The 22,083-nt window shown below is 43.6% G+C and overlaps 1 protein-coding gene across 4 annotated transcripts; it reads left to right on the forward strand.

Annotated features, from left to right (window-relative positions):
• The first annotated feature begins 3,213 nt into the window (after positions 1-3,213).
• Positions 3,214-21,583, forward strand: LOC125023609 (coiled-coil domain-containing protein 9B). Of its 4 annotated transcripts, XM_047610981.1 has the most exons (14): positions 3,216-3,531; positions 5,997-6,095; positions 6,182-6,286; positions 6,440-6,595; positions 8,352-8,501; positions 10,758-10,820; positions 12,323-12,501; positions 15,696-15,745; positions 15,834-15,884; positions 15,973-16,069; positions 17,534-17,567; positions 17,668-18,277; positions 18,354-18,436; positions 18,806-21,583. In XM_047610981.1, exons 1-14 carry the CDS (start codon positions 3,520-3,522, stop codon positions 18,830-18,832), a joined length of 1,716 nt encoding a protein of 571 aa, XP_047466937.1. In that variant the 5' UTR covers positions 3,216-3,519; the 3' UTR covers positions 18,833-21,583. The 4 variants fall into 4 exon arrangements, with proteins under 4 accessions (XP_047466935.1, XP_047466937.1, XP_047466936.1 ...); XM_047610979.1 differs by having other exon boundaries at positions 3,214-3,531; positions 18,354-21,583; XM_047610980.1 differs by lacking the exon at positions 3,216-3,531 and adding an exon at positions 3,591-4,105 and having other exon boundaries at positions 18,354-21,583.
• The last annotated feature ends 500 nt before the right edge of the window (positions 21,584-22,083 follow it).

Consider the following 22,083-nt stretch of genomic DNA (forward strand, 5'->3'; position numbering starts at 1 on the left):
TCCTGACTGATGTTTTTTTACTGAACATTTTTACTGATAATGTAATACCTTATGACATTATTGGGAATTTATTGACAACTTGACGTGATGACAACTGACGTGGTTATTTTTCACACTCCTTTATGGAGTTTATACAGGGTTTCTGAAGTTGTATGTTGTTTCTATAATAGTAAAAAAAAAAAATGTGGTTAAACCCAAAAGGCGTTGAATAAAGGCAACTGGACTCGTAGAATTTTCTTGAAGATGTTTGGCCACTCATCCGAGTAGCTTCTTCAGTTCTGAGAGACTAGTGAGAAATTGAGGTTTAAATAGGAAAACTCTGGGGGTGCACCCACCAGAAACTTACTTGACCAGAAACTGGTGTAACTATTTCCATAATGGCTGGATACTTACCTGTCGATAAGAGGGGAACTGTGTGCCTAGCCTACTTACCCTTTGAGTGGAGCTCTAACGAAGCTGTTGTCAGTGGGAGCCTGGAGGCTCAAGGTGTGAATGGTGTTGAAACATCTTGGGGATAGAAGTGAAAACTGAATTGTAAATAGATGGCAGATTAAATGTCAGTCCACCTTCTCTGTTTAGAGAAGATTTTTCCACTTTGACATAGATGGCTTCCTTTACTGCTCTCTCAAACCATCTGTCCTCTCTGGTCAGGACTTTGACATTTGTATCTTCAAAGGAGTGTCCTTTGTCCTTCAGGTGGAGGTGGACTGCTGAGTCATTCCCTGATGAGCTGGCTCTCCTACGCTGGGCCATGCATTTATAGATGGGTTGTTTGGTTTCCCCAATGTACAAGTCTGTACATTCCTCACTGAACAGCAGACACTACATTGTACAACATACTCTGTTTTTGCCTGGGTGTTTTGTCTTTGGGGTGGACCACTTTCTATGTGTTGCTGGGTTTAAAATAAATTGAAGTGCTGTGTTTTTTTTTTTTTAAAGATTCTCCTCAGTTTCTCTGACTCACCAGCCATTTAGGGCATGGCGATGTTCTTCCTTCTGCTGTGCTCCTCCTCCCTGTCCTTCCTGGGATACATTTTTGAGCCTTTAACGAAGGCCCAGTTGGGATATCCACTCGTCTTGAGGGTTTGTTTGATGTGTTTCCCCACCTTCTCCTTTCCTATATACTTAAATGTTGAGGCTTCTGTCTTCTTCAGCATGCACCAAACAGTCCCAAAAGGCCAAACTATCCCCACTGATGTCCTCCCTGGTGAACTTGATTTTGCTATCCACTGCATTGATGTGTTGTGCAAAGGATTTCACCTCTTCTGTCTTGATTTTAATCCAGGTGTCATCCATATGTCTTACACCATGTAGAAATTGGCCACGATCGGTGACACTGGTGACCCCATTGCACAGCCGTGTTTCTGCCTGTAAAAACCTCCATAAAACTGGAAATAGGTGGTGGTCAGGCACAGGTGGAGTAACACACAGACTTGGTCAGTGATGAGGTTGGTTCTCAAGGCCATGGTGTCATCCTTTTGCAGTCTTTCCCATACTACATGTGTTGCTTCTCTGGTGGGAATGCCACTATCATACAGCTACTAGTTTCATTCGAAAAATTATGCTTTTGATACGTTAATTAATCTCGGACGCGGGCATCCTGGCCACTAGAGGGCACAATCAGGGTCTCTTTCAGTGGTGGCTAGCTGAAAATATGTCCAGCAACATTGAAGCTTTCTCCCTTTATATGATCACTTGGTAGCCACATGGTCAATAAAATCTAGTCTAAAGCGTACAACTATCCTACCATTATCAAACCTTTTCTGGTATCCTACAGAAATCTGAAGGCATTGATGTCTATAATTTAACCCAGTAGTCATTCTGTTGTTTCAAATCCAGTGTATATAACATTCTCAAAACACAAAATGTAGAACTCTGGATTGAAAATGAACATATATATTACATTATCTGTCAAATATTACATTATCAAAATGTAAAAAAAAAAACTCCTGAATATGTAATAAATTCCCAATAATGTGATAAGGTATTATCAGTAAAAATGTCTTTACAATATCAGCCAGCATATTGTATTACATTATTGGTTAAGTTATTACATTATTGGGTTTTATTACATTTTTGATGGAGTTAAGTGCAAATTTTATTACATTTTCATGTGTGATTCCATTTTCAGGAAATTATTACATTTTAGGGTGCTACACTACCTCCCTTCCATCCCACCATTCGAAGACATGCTAGTTAGGTTCAATGGTGATTCAAAATTGACCGTAGATGTGAGTGTGAATGGTTAGAGGATAGGTGCTTGGCACAAGAGAGAGGAAAGTAGAGGACAGGTGCTCACTGCATCATCCCCCAGCAAGCGGTTCAGTGTCCCCCTTCCTAGTACAGGGAGACAATCTGAGGTATGAACATTTTAACTCAAACACTTGTAAGCAAAAATATGTTGCAAAGAGCTTTTACTCCTTATTCGGTATGATCCATGCAGAATGTGAGCTATGAGGCTTGAGTATGCTAACAACATTATAGGTCACGCTGGCAGCTTTTAACGGCGCGTTTTTTTTTTTCTTTTTTTCTGTAATACCATGAAAAGTGCAAAACACTGACTCTGAGGCAACTGCTGTATCTCTTGATATGTTTCTGGCATTCGTCAGCCAGACTGCATGTCATTAGCTCCCAAACACTGGCAGTCGCAGCATGCTGTCAATGGAGGATTGTGGGAAATCCTGCCCTCAGACCCCCTGCTCCTGCCTTTAGGAAGCTTTCTTTAGTACTCTCGACATGTAGTCTGGAGCTCGTGGGGGACGCAGCTGTTGAAAAAGCAGTGGGAACCAGCAGCACACGCATCTCCTTTGTGATGTCTGGAAAATACATGTTTACATGTGAATGAGGCCTTACCAAAAAGAGGTCAGGAAGCAAAGAGTTTTGGGAGCACCCACAATAAATTGCAATCTTTCAAAATCATTATGATATATATATATATATATATATATATATATGTATATAAACACTGTTTATTTAGTGTTGGTATATTTCCTTTTTAAATCTGTGATTTTATATTATTTTATATATTATTATGATTAATGCTGGGATTTCATTACTGCTATGTGTGTATTTTGACGTGTTAATAATTAATACCCTATATTAGTAATAACGTATATTTCCTGTGGCTGCGTATTTTAAATGCCCAATTACGTTAATCTCAAATTCACAGTGTGTACGTGGGGACGGTCGCTGCATTTAACTAGCACACTCTGAGCGGAGGATAAGTGAGGAGGAGAAAGAGCAAGTGCTTTATGGGGGGAGAGAGGGAGCGTGTATGCGGGAGGATTGGAGACATAGAGAGGGAGAGCAAGAGAGAGAGAGAGAGAGAGAGAGAGAGAGAGAGGACGGGTGGGTGCTGTGAAATCCGCTAACAGGGGAGCTCTGTGCATTTGTTAGACGTTCTTGGCCGCTTGCCCAACTTGGCTCATTGTAATCGAGGCATGATCGTCGACTCCAGGCAGCCCTCTCTGCCGCCTCGGCTGCCTTGCGCCTGGACCCAGCCCACCTCTCGCCGCTGACATGGAAAGACCCGTGAGTGCCTTCTCCTCTCTCCTTCTCCTCTCATCCCACACTCTCCAGCTCTCTTTCTCTCCGGTGTTAGGTTCCCCCTCTATCCTGTACTGTTGCAGATTTAGCCGTGGCTACACGCAACGTTTCAGTTTGGTCTCTGGCTCTTTCTCTTCCCTGCTGACGCTCCCGTAGGAGGCAGGAACGCTGGGTTAGTGAGGAAGCTTTGGCAGCCTTCTCCCTGCAGGCCCCTTTCCTCCCCCTTTTTTGCCAGCCCGTCCAAGCATGGGTGCTGTCCGCTGGCACACCCACAACATCTCAGTGTGCTCTTTGATTGTGTGTGCATGTTAGCCGTCCGTGCTGCACTGTCACAGGACTGGCCACCGGGACCCGGAGGTTTCCCGTCCCCACGCCGAGTGTCCCCGCATTGCGAAGGCCGGTTCTCTTCAGTGTCTGCCTGCTGGCCTCGCTGAGATTCGTCAGGGTGTCTCTCCATTGCGCCTATTCTTGGTGGTATGCCCTCACGGTCTGTTGTGTTTGGATACCCTGACAACTAGAAGCTGTGAGGTAACCACTTTCCAGCCTGCCGCCTCTCCGAGTGAGTCTAAACTTTTCTCATGCTCACTGTATCTTTGCAGGTTTGAGACGCAGCTGCAGTCAGGACATGTAGCTGTTTTTATTTTGCTAAAAGGCTGCAGTCTGATGGTCAGTTCTGAGTGCGGTAAACGCATTCAAACATCTCAGTGGCAGCCATTCTTTGCAGGCGTAACAGCAGCGCCGATGGAAAACGCACAAAAGAATTTCTTGCAGTCCCAGTGCGATGGTCTTTGTGCGCCCGCTAGCAGTGAATCATCACTCAGTGCTAGGAATACCGCACAGGAGCAACCTTGATTCTTGTGTCGTCACTGGGGATAACAGTAGAGGATGACTGACTCACTTTGGCACATCTACTTCCGCTTCCTCTGTCCTCTGTCAAACCACTGGAATAATTTATTCAGATTGTGCAGAATGTGATGCCTCAGGATAAATAATGTTTTTCACAGCTGCGACAGGCCAAAGTGCCAACTTTTCTATTTGTCGGCGTTATTGTCGCCTCTCCTGAGCTGTGAACAACAACAGATGACAACGGCATTGATTCAAAGTGGGCTTTAGCTGATTGAGTTGAGAGCTCTTTTTTTAAAATGTATTTACAGTGACTGTACTGTATTATCCTTGTGCAGCTGTTTGTATCTGAATGAAATTGTTATGAAGACATGGAGATAAATGGCGCTTGCAATAAGAAAACAAAGATGGAGGAATAAAACAGCCACAAGCTTCATCCAGTCCTGGCACAAATTTATGTGTCACATCACTTTTGGCCATATATCCCAGAGATTTGTGACTTTTTAAATGCATCTTTTGGTGTCTTCAGCCTTGTGACATTTTATATACAGAGTGGTATAAATTTAAAGGAAATCTCTGCATTCTTGCTGAGCATTGGATGACAACATGGAATAGACTCTTGAGTCTGTACGGCAAATACAGTATAATGCTCCAGGCAGCAGCTCGTTAGCTAAACTTAGCTTAGCTTATCTTAGCATAAAGACCAGAAATGACTATCATATCTCTTTCTAAAGATATCAAAATCCACCCCCTAGCACATTGAAAGCTCACTAGTTACCTGAGCCATATGAAAAAGTTCTGGTTCTATGGTAGGACATCTGTCTTAGGAGACATGTTCCCTTTAAGGTTGTGCTGCAGCCGGTCCAAAGAACCACACTCTGCACAGACCAGATTCAAGTTAAGGTAGTCCTCATTGTGTTGAAGATTCTTACTGCTTACGGCTCTTTAATAGAATGTGAACATTCTTCAAGTCTTCGCTCAGCTTCTGCTAATAGGTTTTCAGCTTGTATAACATGTTAAAGTCTCGTGACCGTAGCCTTTAGCACACAACTAGCTGCAGTCCCATGTGAGCACGTGGAGATTTTCCTTAAAGGGCCACTTGTCACGTGCGTGCCCTGCTGACGGCGTTGGGATTTTAGGATGCTCTGCATATGTATTCTGCCTGTGTAAGTGAGCTTGGTAATGAATGCTCCATCTGTGGTGTGTGAGGTTGAGTGTGCGGCAGGGTTGTGTGTGAGAAAGCAGCGCTTACAAGGGTGTGATACCCAAGCAATGGTCAGAATGTCACCTGTGTCTTAGTTTCTATTCTGTTCATTAGCAAGCCATAAAGTTTTGGCATTGTTGTAATTTCATTGTTTCATAGACCTTTTATTATTTATTATTATTTACACTGATTCATGGTTATACTAAATATATAGAGAGATGGTGCTGTACATACTGTAAAAATATCAGAAGCTAAAATATGTGGTTGGATTTGTACCTCCCAATGATCTCACTGAATTTGAAATTTGACATTTAGTTCTTGTACTTAAACTAACTGAACTAAACTAACAATGTACTTACTGATGCAGTACACGTGACCCATGACCTGATGTGTCTCCTCTCAGACCTCCAGCGACATGATGCCCAAGGAGAGGGACTTGGAGCTGGACAAGAAGATCGAGGCTCTCCGTAGGAAAAATGAAGCACTCATGAAGAGGTACAAGGTGAGAACGAGTGTTTGCAGTAGGAGAGCCCACTTGTCTTGCAACAGTTCCTGGTTGATTTATTCTTTTTTCTATTTTACGTTTAGGAGGTGGAGGAGGACAAGAAAAGGGCAGAGGAGGAAGGAATGGCACTGCAGAGCCGGAAGGGCAAGGCGGACGATCTTACCATCACAATCAGCAAGTCCACCAGTGTGAGTGTCGAGAACGGTCTCTATCAAATACACAAAATGTTGCCTCATGGTGCTTCAATGACGCTTAACTAGAGCCATGCTTTTTTTTTAGGAAACATTGCTGCAACTTACATAAATATTTCATAACTCTTTCTTCTCTGTGGTTGGTGGCAGGATAATCGTGTGGTTGTGACAAAACCATTCAGCAGTGGTTCACCAGCTGGGAAAGGGACCCAGGAGGCTGGGCTGGACAAGGGTGGAGAGGGTCCACCGCAGGCTGCTGGCCGAGGACACAGGAAGCAGCTAGTAGTCACCATGGCTGGCAAAAAGGTAAGTACCCTGTTGTGACAATTTACATTTCAAGTGGAAATACGTAGGACGTCTATAGTTTTAAGGAAGAATAACACAGATCAGTCATAAGATTATGGCCACCTTTCTAATATTGTGTAGGTCTCCCTTGCTACTCCAAAACAGTTGTGACTCATCAGAGAATAGACATGGGGCCTTCTGAGGGTGTCCTGCAGTGTCTGGCAAAAAATGTTGTTAGTGGGGGCCTTTGGGTCCTATAGGTTGAGAGGAAGTCTCTGTGAATCAGGCTTGTTCCAGTGCATCAAACAGATATTTGATAAGTTTGTGATCTAGTGAATCTGGAGGCCAGGTCAACACCTTGTGCTGTTCTTCTTGTTTTTTGAGTGGTTCCTCAACTATTTTTGTGTGTGCTCATGTCAGACGTCCTGCTGGGGATGGCTGCTGCCATCAAGGAGTGTCATTGCTATGTGGTGGGGTTGTCTGGTCTGGTCTGGTCTGGTCTAGGTGGGTTGTACATGTCTAAGTAATATTAACATGAATGGCAGGTATAAGCAGAACGTTGTATTGTCATAAGATGTCTTGTTGTGGCTGACTGGTGTAATATACAGATGGATATATTCCAACCTACTGGAAGCAATTTAAATGCATTCAACTAACAGACACAGTCTAAGAATATTGAAGACAAAGTTACTCATCCAGTGGTCATCTGCCCTGTTGTACTTGGATGTCTTTTCCATTTTGTCTCTGTCCAAATGAGGAGTAACATTTCCTTGTGTACACGGTCGCCTTCAAGGGTTGGTGTCAACAGCAGGGTCCCATTAAAATATCCCACCCTGAAATTCAAGGCAGCAGAATGATTCAGCTTCTGTGACATCAGAAAGCAAATTGAGCAAGAGCACTGCCAGGTCTCTGGGCAGTTCAGTTTCTGGATGGTCTGAGGCTAATGCAGCTGCAGCCTCGGCTTGCTTCCACTGGATTGCATCTTCCTGTCGCTTAGAATGAGGTTAAAATCTGACAAAGTGCTCTTTTAACAAGGCTTTTATGTAAATGAGAGGACTTTTCACTGTGATTAAAACATTGCAGTCTGGACTGTAGTAATATTTACGACTCTGCAGCGTTGATTGTTAATCTAAAAACATTACTTAATACTGTATATAGTAAATTTAGGTTTCTCATTTTCATGTATATAAAGTGTATATATGTCATGTGGTTTGGTACTGGAGTGCATATTGGATTTCCAAATAAAAGTATATACCCTAAGTTTGGCAAAATAGAACCTTTCCACACTTAACTAACTAGAGTCAACAATATCTGGGCCAATGTGAGCAAGCTATCCTGCTAACCAAGAAACAGGAAGCTCTTTAGCATGCGTAAGATTTACTGTACTCAGCATCATAGTCTAGTGTTTCTGCTCGCTAATGCTTGCTCATTAGCACTAATCAAAAGTACAGCTGGACAGTTCAGGAAAAGTTAGGGGATCGCCAAAATGATTACAATCACGATCTCAAGGGAAGCTTAAATGTTTCAAGCAGATTCGAAGGCAATACATCCACTAGTTGTGAAGAGTTATCACTGAAAAACAAATGCAATGTTGGTTAAAATCCTATGTATTATGCGCAAAGACTGGCAGGTATCAGGGACATTTGTTTGGATAGTTTTGACACATAGATAGATATTTTTAGTATTGAAATTTGATATTACAAATCAGTAAGACTATCAGATCATATAGTCATTACTCTGCACATTGTGACAGTTTTTATACTAACTGTCTCTCCAGGGTAAGAGGGTGGTGAGTGAGAAGCCTGAGAAGAGGCCGGTCTCTGCAGACGTCAAGAGCCCTACTGATGACGGACAGGCGAGGCGTGTGGAGTCGGTCGGGAGGGGGAAGCAGCCGTCTCACATGACCAAGAGAGACGCAGCAGCGCAGGTCTGAATCAGACACACTGAACACTCCAGTGATCATACGCTTCCATGCACCCTCCTGTCTGCTTCCACTCTCACATTCCCTCCTTTGTTTACTCTCTCGTGTTGCCGAGATGTGTTTTACATAGATGTCAGACATGTCGGCTGGCCCGTCCCCTCCAGTGATGGAGGACAATGGCTTTGTGGACAGGAGGTGGACCAGGGCTGTGACGAACTGTTGCGGGATTAGGAAGGGGGGGGGGGTCGCTAATAGAGCCGTTGGTTTTGTAGATGCTTTGTGGAACATTTTTAGTCTAATCTTACATAGGTCTGGTTGTTACTTGCTTTCTTTTCTCCCTCCGAGGAGCTTTTGTTGTATTTTTAGAACCATCATTGATCACCCTCAGGCTTTAGACGTCTGGAACTGTAAAGCTGTAAAGTCGAGTCTAGAGCTCAACAAAAGTTGTTCTGTTACATATGTCTCATTTAACATCACGGGATTTTCTAACAACTGTGGTTTGCTTGAGATCCCATATTTAACACAGATAGGCAAAGACACATGTGCACATGCAGTACCCCTGGCTGGGCTGTGAAATGCCACACTGTCACTGACCTTAGCCCCCCCCTCCCCTCCCAGGTATGCAGAAACTCTGGAACAGCTGCTCCGCCTCAGTCTGAAGCTTGACGCACACACACACACACACACACACACACAAGCTGCTCAATCAATCAGCTGATGCACAAGCAGCTGATCCTCGCCAATGTAAACACGGACACAGTCCGCTCGCTGGAGGGATCTCTGGACACAAAAGCAGAGGCTTAGTCTAAATATGTATATGTGTCTCTGCCTCTGATTGGCCAGCACACCTCACTGGCCCGCCTGCGTTAATGTGCACTAAATCTATGGGCTGAACACGCTGTTCTCTTGCCTTTATTTCTGGCCCGCTAGGCCTGTCCCTCTTTATTTATCATGTGGACTGAATCAGCAGTTGAACAGTAGCCAGCGCTCCAGCGCACCAGTCGTCTGTGAATCCCAGAGACCTGGTTTCCACATGGCCGCTGTTTACATAACCAGTATCATTTAACATGGTAGGTTAGAGCAGCGGGGAGAATGCTGCGGAGCAGCAATATGGGAAGAGAACAGGTGTTAGAAAAATGTTTGCGTAGAAAAGATCCATCATAAGCTGAACTTTGCTACGGCTTTGCTCTGCCTCTCAAATATTTTTCTAATGAGTGCATGCATGTGAGAGACTCTCTGAAAATAAATAATGACTCTCCGGGAGAGGTGTGGTTATCAGACACTGTCCCAGGCAGAATGTAATGGGCGGAAGTGCCTCATGGCTAGACTGTCTCTTCACACAATCCTGAGGGAGAAAGACAGGACTATGGAAATGCATACGGGTGAGAAGAACAAAGGGAGGTTGAGGGGGAGACTCCTGGCAGTCCACCGTCTGTTTCCATCCTCCATTTCCCTTCTCTCAAACTTTAAGTGGTCTACACTCCTCTGGCACGATTGTTTCCCTATTCCCACCATCCTGAAAGGGCCGATTTGATCTAATTAACATTCAACTGCCTTCTCACTCTGAAAAGGCTCATTATGCTGCCAAAGAGATGAGGCTGGCATGGTGCCAGGAAAGAGTCAGAGAGGGAGAGGAAGACAGAGAGTGTGAGGGGAGAAGAAAGAAAGCAAGGTAGACATAGGTCCTTTGTGTTTGTGCGTGCGCTACATTGCATTTGGGTGTGGGAGTGTGAATGAGTATGTGGGTGTCAGTGCCTCTAGGTGCACTACAGTCTCCAGTGTTCGTTGCCCTCATCCCTCCCCCCCCATCCGGCTGTTTGGATGTTGCTGTTAATGGCAACATGACTCATCCACTGTGTTCACTGGAGCACATCTTTGCAGTCAGAAATACGCCAAAGCAAAAATGAACGCCCTTCTCGAGTTTTTTTTTTTTTTTTTTTTCCAGATTTTCCAGGTACTTTCCAAGTGCAGCCAGCTACCAACTGTACTCTGCTCTGATGACAGTTCTGCAAAAAGTTCGATTAATAATTGAGCATCTATTTACATCTGTTGCACTATTAAACCACACGGGGGCAGTGTAGCCCTCTTAATCTTTCACAATGAATGAATCTCTGACTTCACTCGATTTTCATCTTCTGTTTATGGCAGCACTAGTAATGTGATGCGTTACAACCATGCTTAATTGGCTGGCAACAAGCTGCCGTGTCACGCTTATTGTTGTTGTGTTTCTCTTTTGATCTCCTTGTCTCTCCGCCCTGACAGGATGAGGTGAAACAAGGGCAGAAGCACACCGAGGAGCAACACAGGGTGTCAGAGCAATGCCAGGTAAAAAAAACAAAACGATTCACTCTGCTTCCCAGACAGATAAGATATAGATAAGACATTTTAAATCTGAATATTTTTACTCCGTCTCTAGTTTCAGTTCATCATGACAATGTGATTCACAGAAAGGAAAACAAATTCGGACTACAAGGTTTCCATACGACAGCGCCAGGAAAGAGAAATGCAAATTCTGTGCCCCCGTCGCAAGCACATGCAGACAGACACTACACGTTGCCATGCACAACCCCCTTTTCTAGAGCTTATCCCCATCTGCCTCCCGCCGGCGTGTGTGTTAACGGCGCTGGAGTACCTCAGAGCTGTCTCTCAGATCAGGCGCGATAAACAGGCTGTCTGGGGAGGCAGGGATAACGAGCTTCAAAGGCCTGACGAACACGCCACATGACAAGTGACGCTGTTCATACCTCCTTGGATCTCTGCACCTTGCTTGCGCTGCAGTCTGGGCCTAGCGAGCGCGAAAGGAAATACCTCGCGGAGCTTTTTGAGTGTGGCGTTGCGTAACCGTTTTGGTTAGCAAATACACTTCTGCCAGCTTGTCGAGGTGCAAGCCTAAGAGCGCGAGCCACGTCCACGTTACCTACGTTGGGCCTCGGCGAAACTCCCCGTGAGGCCTCGCAGAGGCAATAAATTGAAAAGTTCTAATTAGTAAAGTAGCAGCAGGAGACGGCCTGTTGGAACATGCGAGAAGTGCCTTCCCCTGTGGCCCCCGCGAGTCCTCTGAGGGCCCAACGAGAGGGAGGGGAGAGGACGCGGAAAACAGATGCCATGTTCTTCGATAACTGTATGCAGCAAGGCAACATGTTTACTTTAGTGTGATTGGTCCACACCACAGTGGGAAAACATGACCCATCATCTTACCAGCACTGTTGTGTCTTGTTCTCTCACTGTTTTTTTCTTTTTGTGTGTGTGTGTTTTTTTTTTGGTTGCTCAGAACTCACACAATTTAATTTTCCTCTAGGCAGAAACAGTCTCTGCCTCCTGCTGCCATGCTGGCGGACCTCTTTCTCTCAGAGGTTGCTGGTGTTTCAGATGATTTCCCTCAGAGCACGGTGCTGTTGGTAGTGCTGCTTTGCTCACAGACTCTGTCTCTTTTGATGTGTTAAAGAGCCCATATCAGATCTCCCTTTAGTATTAACAAGCAATCCTCTCTGCTCTCATCACAGTAATCAATAAGCAAATTAAGAGTGGGATGGAGGAAGGGACCCTAATTGCATTTGCTGTACATTACACATTTCCCGGAATATTGGCCATTAGAGTGAGGCAGTGATTGGCATTTAAATTAATGTAGAATTCCACCATAACATTAGTGTGTTCTCATATGAAATCCATTTATCTGTATATGGCCCTGTTGCTTTGCTCATATATGACAAAGTGTTCTTGTCAGTTTGCCCCCATCCGTGCTTCACATGCTTTCTAAAGTGACACATTTGTAGTTATTGATGTTGTGATGCCGGTGCTCCACACTGAGGTGTTTTGTGACCACACAGGAGCCTGAAAACCTGCAGGCTGGCACAGACCTCAACATCCCCACATCGAGAGAGGAGCAGGAGGAGTACATGCGGTGGAAGAAAGAGCGCGAGCAGATCGACAGAGAGAGGGTGGCGAGGCACAAGAATGCAAAGGGCCAGTGGAGGCGGGCTTGGGACATGGACAAAACTGAAAACATGTAAGACTTTTCAGCGCTCATCTTTCCCAAGACACCATGTCTGCTAATTGTTTCTCACAGCTGCTGTTCCAGCCTCTTTATTTGTCTGACCTCTGTCCTATTCCACACAGGAAAAGTTCTGTCCTTTAACCAGCAAAAGACGACTGAATATATTTAATCTTCTCCGTGAATGCTCAGTGTCAATCCGCCCCCAGTTTACTTCCTTGAAGTAGCAGCTGTTTAGAAATGAGGTGATGATCTTAATTGTCAATTCCTGTGTCTTTGCTGTGTGGGTTTTTGCCAATTTCCAGTCCCTTATGTTAAAATGTCTGGTTTGATAGCAGAAATAAACAGCTCCTAGGCTCAGTTTGCCCGCTTTACACTTAGGCATCACCCACCTGTCTCAGCTCTACTTACACTCCATCTCTATGCCCGTTGTTTGAAATACCTATACTACATTGACAAAAGTATTTGCTTATCTGCTTTTTCACGTATATGAACTGGGTATGGGTTTAACATGACGTCGGCCCACCCTCTGCAGCTATAACAGCTTCATCTCCTCTGGGAAGGCTTTCCACAAGGTTTAGGAGTGTGTTTATGGGAATTTTTGACCATTCTTCCATTCTTACATTTGTTGGGTCAGACACTGATGTTGGACATGAACACCTCCCTCACAGCCTTTGCTCTAATTCATCCCAAAGGTGCTCTATCGGGTTGAGGTCAGGACTCTGTGCAGGCCAGTCTTCTTCATCAAACTTGCTCATCCATGTCTTTATGGACCTTGCTTTGTGCACTGGTGCACAGTCATGTTGGAACAGGAAAGGGCCGTCCCCAAACTGTTCCCACAAAGTTGGGATCATGGAATTGTCCAAAATCGTTTGGTGTGCTGAAGCATTCAGAGTTCATTTCACTGGAACTAGGGGCCCAAGTCCAGCTCCTGAACAACAACCCCACACCATTTTTAGATATAATGTTGTTTGAGACTTTTCTGTGCCTCAGCCCACACACTCTCAAAAGATCTGAGAGTGTCTGTTTATTTGCGAACATAATTTGGATTAAGGAAATCTACTTCTCACACAAATATTTTTCAATCAGATGCTTACTTTAGCCAAACTATGTAAAAGGTTTACGATAACATCACCTTAAAAAATGCCTCTGCTAACTCTCATAATGCTAAATATATACACTGTTAACTCTATAAATATCTGTTTGCATAATACAAATCTTTCACCCAGCCACACAACATTCACAACATTCCCCATCATCACAGCGTGTAAGGCAGGGGTGGCCAACAAGGCAGAGACCAAGAGACACATTTTTTACTGTGTTACGGCAAAGAGCCACATCATACACATGGGCACACATGAACATCACCCCATCCCTTCCTCACACACACACACACACACACACACACACACACACATACACACACACACACACACCTTTGCTCAGCCAGATTTATTGTAAATGTCACACACCAACATGATAATGACAGAAATTGACTCCTACAGTACAAAGACCACAGACAAGTCATTTTCAGCAATGAACATTGTGTGCACTGTCTCACACAGACAAACTCTCAGTTCAACCAAGCCAACAAACAAAAATATTATAATTTATTATAATTATAATTTATTATATTATAATTTACAATAGCTTTTTTCTTTTACTATGCATGTTACTTACTACTTACTCTGTGAGCTGAAGTGGCGCTGAAGATTTAAAGCTTTGAAATGCGCTAATGACGCCTGACATAAGGCAGAATGGCTTGTCGTTACGTTCAACAAAAAAATATAAACTCTCCCACTTTGTTAAAAACGTCCTGTGATCTTGCTCCTACTGCTCGGGAGCCGTGGGTTGGCCAGCCCTGGTGTAAGGCATCATCATCATCATGTGTTAAAAGCCGTGTAGTCTCCCATCCTGCTTGGGCAAGATAAACTAGCTTAGCTTAGCATAGACACAGGAGTTAGCAAAGAAATGTGGGACTGGACCTCTTCAAATTTTTAAGAAATGCATAACAGCACCTCTTAAGTGGAGTAATTAACTAAATTAAATTGCAAAATTTGTGATCGTACAAGAGATTGTGTACTGGAGCTAACGTTATTCTTGGCTACAAGTTGCTGTTTATACACTTAAATATAAATAATAATAAATCAAAGGAGATACTGCTACTAACCGAGATACTAATGATCTTTAGGCATGCTTACTGTATATGCGTATTTACTAAAGTTTTCAGTGGTTATGCTAAGCTAAGCTAACTGTGTATGTAGCGGTGGTTGTGGTATCAAAATGTTCTTTTTAATTATACAAAATATATATATATGTATGTGTGCATATGATTTATCCCTTTCATTAACTAATCACCTGCTTAGCTTTAAGTTACTGAAATTTAATTTCGCTCATTTTACTTTCATCTTTCACTTCTGACACCAGCTAAACGCCTAATTTGCTTTTAGTGCAGATGACGAATGGAGAAACTAATGTTGAAGAACAGCATGCTTCTTTCTAGTTTGACTATTCAGTGGAAAAATCCATTAACTAAGCTATTTAGACTGTACGCTTCCACTACACAATCACAACATTCATCAAGTCACAGGATGCTCCATAATCCTAACAATTACTTTTATGAACAAGACGTAACTTGTTCTGTGTGTTGCCACATATTCTCCCACATGTTGAACACCCTATGTGACACTGCAGCCCGGTTTCCTACTGCCTGTCGAAATCCTACAATAGCACCCCAAACTGACGGGAGGAACGAATAACAACCCATTCATTCAAAGTGTTTGTTAGATTTCAAACAAACCGAGCTGTGGTACAAAGAGTGACCCAAGTTGCAGAGTAAATGAATGTGCTGTTTAAGAAAGCATCAAAATGTAAAGAGACAAGGGAGAAGCGGCTATTTTTAGCTAAGGATAAGGGATGGAATGCTTTGCCTTATTTGGTGATGCTTAAACAAGGCACTCGGGCAAGAATAGTAGAGGAAACGTGTTTCCAATTTGATGATTTAGATGGTTTGAGTGCATATAAAGTGTTGGGTACCTACTTAACACTGCGTTTTAGGCCCATGATAAATGCTGAGTTTTGAACTGAAGTGTTGGAAGAAAGAATTCATTAGGTGTAGATGGGCTGGAATTGATGAATTATTTTCAAACAGGGCAAGACACTGCTTGAATTGCCTATTGTTCTTCTCTAAACAGATCCTCTGCTTCTAGGTTTTCAGGCAAATCCCTCCCTGACAGAGACTGGGGGCCTTCCAGCAGAGGTGAGACACCGACACAACTGGGACAACTTTTGGAGAAAGACAGTTCACCGAAAATGTAATGATAACAAGTGTTGTCTCATCTCTCCAGGTGGAAGAAATGTTAGAAGAGGACAAACCAGAGCAGCTGGTGACCCAAGAGGTATCACACATGTTGTTTATGTGGAAGTTTATTCCCTTACAATATTCCTGTAGCACACAAAAAAATTGTAACTCTTCTTCTGTCCTAGGTCATGACAAGCGAGGCAAAGACAAGGGAGCTAAAAACGTGTTAGTGATGAGCAGCAAAGCAAAAGGCAAAGATCGTCTGACTGGGAGGGCCAGGAGGTCAGTAAGAGTTAAACACGATCTAAATGAGGTCCATGCGCACAACTGCCTCAGGTCAAAGTTGACTCAACCTCTGGGACGTCTCTCATGGCAGCCTCCATTAAATGTTCCGACAAAAATGACTGTGACTAATAACATACGTAAAACAGACGTGGGAACGCAAGTTGTTTCCCTGCGCTGCCCTAATGTACAAATTCCCCTCAGTGTCATGAGACTTGATGCAGAAGTTAGGGCAGCTGACTAAATAACCCAGAAGGCCTCATTTGTGTGTATTTAGCTGGTGTTTTCTCCAGCTTCTCCTCTGTTGTGAAACAAGCCACTGTGCCAGGTGGTGAGGGGATTTTCTAGATGTACTGTAACGCAAGATTTGTTCGTAATCTCAAAAAGGCATAAGATCACAGACCGAAAGTGTGGCATTTTGTGTACTATCAGTGTGTAAGTGTAAAATGGTTTTCTGTATCGGTTTACTAATTGGCTGGAAGTAGGGCGGCTAAACAGCACTTAGTGTGCCGTGAGAGATTCTCGCTATCAATTCAATCCCATTCAATTCAATTTTTTTCAATAATACAAATTGTCTCAAGATGCTTTACAATAACCAGCCTGAAACCTCCAGAGCAAACCTAAAGGCGACGGAGGCAAGAAAAAACTCCCTCATCTGCCTAAGGCTAGATGGGTAGAAACAAACTTCTGTCATAGATACATGCATCGGACTAAAGGAAACACAGAGAATTTAATAATACATGATGTTATGTGACAGTTTGAGTGTAAACGAGGAATCATGGGCAGTTTATCAGGCTGTGCTATGGTCACATTTGACAACAGAGTATGATGAGAGGAATCCCACAGGCCACTAAGACGGTTAATACTTGCGGTGGCTGTGGCACCCGAGGTTCAACCACAACCTCTAATCACAGCCTCTCCCTTTCCCCCCTAACCCTAATGCTAACCCTAACCATCTATTTTCTGGTGTCAGACTGTTCTGTGTCTGGTATTCCTAGTGTGTTCCTCACCCTTTCAGGAGTTGGACCCCGGTTTTGGGCTCTTTAGCCGAATATGTTGGATTTGTGGTGGAACGAGTCCTAGGGAAAATCTTTCTGACTGGTGATTCAGTTTAGAGAACGAGCACCAAAAGTAGACAAAATGTACGGATTCACAATGTTGATCTAGAATGACTAAACTGTTGACCAGCTGAGGCCAGCTCAAAACCGCCTTGTGCCGCCTCGTTTTCTAGCCTCCCAGCTAATTCTAACTCTTTCGGTCTTCTGGAAGAGTTTTGGTTTTCGGCCCAGATACAGGTGACAGTACAACTGTTGATTGCTCTCGATAGTTCCAGTTTGTCAGTATAGTGTGTCTCTAACTTTACTTGATCATGATCTATGCAACATGGCTGCACACTGTAGTCAAACAAACTAAACAAACTGTAGCTAAACTAAACAAAACTCATTTACAACTTTCTGCTTTCAGGTGGCAGTCCAGTGATGAAGGTGATGACCCACAGGTGAGAGATCAAATCTGTGTTAGTGCAAATGTGAGCTGCACAGTTTAAAAAAATAAAAAAATAAATAAAAGACACAGTCTCACATAGTTTCCTCTCTTAGAGTTGTGACACAACGCTGGAGGAATTCCTCGAGGAACTTGACGCCCTCACAGACGCTGACGCAGAAGATCTGAGAGATCAGGACTCAAAAGCGAAGCTGTCGCCCAGCCCAGACTCACTGAGCATGCCCGAGGGCGAGAGTGGTTCTGCAGCTGCGGAGACGGAGGACATCCCCGCTCAGGCGAAGGCTGAGACCTCGTCCCCTCGGGGTTCGGAGAAGAGAGTGCGCTTCTCAGAGGAACTAATCCAGGGCGCTCACCCAGTGCAAACCACAGGCCCTCAAGACACTCAAGAGTCCAGAAGTCATAGCTCTGTAAAAGGATCTTCACCTAAAAAGAGCCAAGATGAAACACAGCGTTCTCAGCAGCCTCTTGAACGTGCAAAACAGGATGATGGTAGTCCTCAGGACAAAGGAGGCGGCCCTTCTGCTCCTCTTGTTACCCAGCAGCAGGATTCAGACAATGAATGTACTAAAAAAGATATCAACCCCCCAACACCTCCCAGCTCTTCCCCAACAGAAAAGGCCTCCGCTTCTCAACCTGAGAGCTCTGTCGAAGAGCCTGTAGAGCCTGTAGAGCTTGGCAAGTGCAACATCAGCAACACAAACACAGGTATGAGATTCCACCAGTGATCTTTTCCGACCGTACGCCGCTATTTAATTAAGCTAATGCTGGTTCTCTCTCATAGAGGATCTTATAGATTCCGGTCTGTCTGTCCTGAGTCTGGAGTCAGGAGAAACACACCCAACACACTCCACCAGCAGTGACAAGGTCAGTGTGGGGGGCAGGAAGAGGGTTGGAAGAATCAATAGATGTGTAAATGGACTGACGCAGGCAAGTGCAAATGGATGATGAGTTAAATGGGGGAAGAGACAAAAAGCTACATAGTGTATCTGCACTGCAGCTGTGTGTTACTCAGTTTTGATCCACCTCCTCGGAGGAATGATGGAGTGCAGGAGAAATCGTCTCATGAGAGAAAGCCTTCATCTTGTCCACCACGGGTACAGACAATAAATGGCCGCCCACTCCAGTCATTCATATGGAGAAGCAGTGGGCATGCTTAAGTTGTGAATAGAAAGGAAATCCCACTTTTAATTGTCATTTACTTGTATGTTTCTCTCTTCTTCTTTTTTTTTGCAGGCAAGAGAGCATGGGAAGATTGTTTGAGTGACGTATTTGGGATGTAAATAATGAAACCAAAACATCATTTTGCTTCAGGTAGCACTTTTGAGATGCTCCATTTATGGCTTACCAGCAAAAGCATGGTTTATCTAAAATTCGGCATTAAAGCGGCAAGAAGTGTTTCAGGACATTTCCCTGCTCCGATTTTATTTTATTTTATTTTGTTTTATTTTATTTTATTTTTTTTTTTACATCCGAGCACTTTATAGTATAAAAGTCTGTATACTGACACATTCTTCAGTATGTTGGTATGCTGCTCGAGTGCAATATCATTGAATGTTTACATTTGTATGAAAATTTTTGAGGTACATATCAGGAGGCTAGCTAATCGGTTTCACTTTGGTAGCCCTTGACAATAAGCCACATTCAAATGATCTAGTGCCTGAATCTGCCTTAGAGGTATTGCGAGTATCATGTGATGATACGATAGGTACGGACCCTCAGTCGAGTCTGTATTTCTGCACTCAAATTGGTGTGTGTAGATCCTATTTAAGTGATTTAACCACTTCCAGCATCAGCTAATGGCCTTTCACAAATGAAAAAATCAATAAATTGCTAAATGCACATAATTCTGGAATTCATTGTCGTTGGCCAGTGACCAAGACCCTCCTCCTAAAGTTTCTAAAACGTTACTACTGAGATAAAAAGTTTAAAGGAGCACTACACTGGTTATAGATACTTAGTGCCTCTTAGTGTGTGATGCTAGTTGTATAGTGGAGCTTCATCAAATTTGTCAAAAAGGCGCTTTCAGACCTCGGGAACTTTGTGACAGTTCCTGTAACTCTGGGGGAAAGTGCTGCTTTTTTTGTGTGTCTGCGCTACAGGAAGTGAGAACCAGCATAATTCTTATATCTCTGTTTTAAGCTCCTACTTTAGGGTTCGTACTTTACCAGCACCAGAGGAAGAGAATAGAAGAGGTAAGTTTAGGCTAATTGGTTGCACACATAAGCCGCACGGTATGGGTGGCTTATCAGTTCAGTCAGCGGCTCTAAATTTTAAACTCATAAAATTGGGGCACGGAGAAATGGATTGGTTGTGGGAGTACAAACTGAAAAACAACCCCCCCGACGGTGTATAGCTCTCGGGGAACTCCTCTGGGGGTAGTTACCCTCAGAAGGAACCTGGAACAGTTTGGTCCGAAAGCGCTTAAAGGATCATGATGTTGCCACAGCGATGTCTTCAAGGTTATCGGATTTATTTTTTTTTTAGACCATGAATTCACGACAGAAAAAGCCTACAAAGTGCCAGATGCCGTGTTTACCAGGTAGAGATGAACAAGTGCTATCAAGCTGCACTTTAGTTTACTGTTACGCTAAAACATTCGTCCACACCACTGGCATAGAAGACATCTGGATGAATGATCAGTGACACTGTAAATCTGTGGTATTAACATACTGCTGTTAAAGTTCTACAGCTGAACCCCAGTTATCCTAGTCTTCCTCTGACCTCCTCATTTTCAATCGAAAGCTCATTTGGGAACTAAACCTTTTTTTTTTTCTTTTTTTTTAATGTTTGCTTAGATAAGACTCTAGATTCAGAAAAGTCGCACAGTCTCCAGCATTTTTGTCTTTTGAGGCTCTCGGTTCACATGGGACGAGCTGACTGGACAGAATACTTCACCCAGATTTACGAGGATTCAGCTTTTTTTTTTCTTTTTCTTTTTTTTAGTTAACAATCAAAACACTGGGGTTCAGCTGTACTTCACTTTTGCTGTTGTTTCGTCTTGAAAGCAAATATTTTTTAAAAAAGCTTCCCTTAATTATGAACCTTGCCAGTTGTCGTGCCTTGCATATTGGCTTCTTCAGATATTGAAGGTGTACCTTAATTACTTGGTTTGTATCATAACTGTTCCGCGTACTGTGTACCGACAGTGCAGCATTCATTTGTTTTATTTATTTGCCTCTTGCCTTTGCATTTGGACAACAGAATGTTCCTTGGGAAAATCTAAGACACTGTCATGTGACATGTATGCTCTTTATTTATTGCTGGCCTGTCGTTTTATTTTTGGGTATCAAGCGACCAACATAATAAGAAGCCTTACCAGAACTCTGTCCTGAAGAAGTTTTTTGGCTTTCGTCAAAATGCTACAGTATCGTAAACAGTTACGTAACTGTGAGAAAAGAACACAGTGGCCATGCTCCGCGCTGCAGGGCCCTGTCAACTTCTACTGTGGCTACATAAATTACACATGATCAGGATGAAGCACAATGGGAAAACCAAGAAGCAAGTCACAACGTCTGAAGCCATCCATCCGTCGAGGAAGAAAATCACATGAGTAGGGGCCTTATTCTGTATTATATGTGGGTTGTGAATTACTAGTGAAGGAAACATCTGTTTGGAAAACAGGTCGCTGATTACCTCTAAAATATTTAAACCTCCCTGTGGGATTAAATTTTGTGAAATGTACTTTAGAAACTGCTATCATAGAACAGTTTTGTGTCCTTGTTTAGTACCTGCTTAGTCGCCTTCCTTAAACGATGACTTTAAGAGGCGGTTGTGATTATCGTGGTCCACCTCGGTGTGCACCGCTGTCCATGTTTTTACACGCACTTGTGACAAAGGAATAATAGTGTGTGTATACGAGTGTTTTTCAAGGTGTGATCTCAGCTTTTTTTTTTTTTTTTTTTTTTGGTGATTGGAGTGCTCGCGCTGATTTGAATCTGTGTGCAACATGGCTTCAGTTACTGTAGAGCAGTTTTGAAGGAGAACAATAAAATAAACCTTTCTGTATTTCAAGCGTCTCGTTCTCGCTCTCTTAGCATTCCCCCCGCTTCGCTTGCTGGTGTACCTGGATCCATGCAGCGGCTGTGTGGAAAGTGTTGAGAGAGAAAGAAATCCACGGCGGCGGCAAACGCGGAGCGCGCTGCGTAAGCGTCAGCACACCGTGAAGTCTGACCTCGGCACAAGGATTCTGCTTTCATGCTGGATTATTTGATTAATTTCAGATGAGCTCTCTGCAGAGCATGTCACACTGGAAACGGCTGCCTCTCAGCCCTCCAGGTGGGACCTCCCATAGGCGCCACTATTTTAATTATCTCCTCCCAAAGCTACCTCCGTTGCAGCCTTCTGCCGCTGAGGCTTTCATGCTCCTGCCCTGCTGTACATTGTGTACAGCAGCCTCGCTTCCCTTGAAAACACACCGAAAAAACACCCTCCAGTGAAAGCTTTTAACACAAACCGCAAGGTTTTTGATCTCTGCAAAGGAAATTATAAATCCCATTGTTTAAATTGCTGAC

Source organism: Mugil cephalus, chromosome 17 (genome assembly GCF_022458985.1).
Source record: "Mugil cephalus isolate CIBA_MC_2020 chromosome 17, CIBA_Mcephalus_1.1, whole genome shotgun sequence".
Classification (NCBI taxonomy): Eukaryota; Metazoa; Chordata; class Actinopteri; order Mugiliformes; family Mugilidae; genus Mugil; species Mugil cephalus.

Coding starts and splice junctions, on each gene's coding strand:
- LOC125023609 (XM_047610979.1), top strand. Junction 8,502..10,757: donor AGAGAGACGCAGCAGCGCAG/GTCTGAATCAGA, acceptor CCGCCCTGACAG/GATGAGGTGAAACAAGGGCA. Junction 18,278..18,353: donor CATCAGCAACACAAACACAG/GTATGAGATTCC, acceptor TCTCTCTCATAG/AGGATCTTATAGATTCCGGT.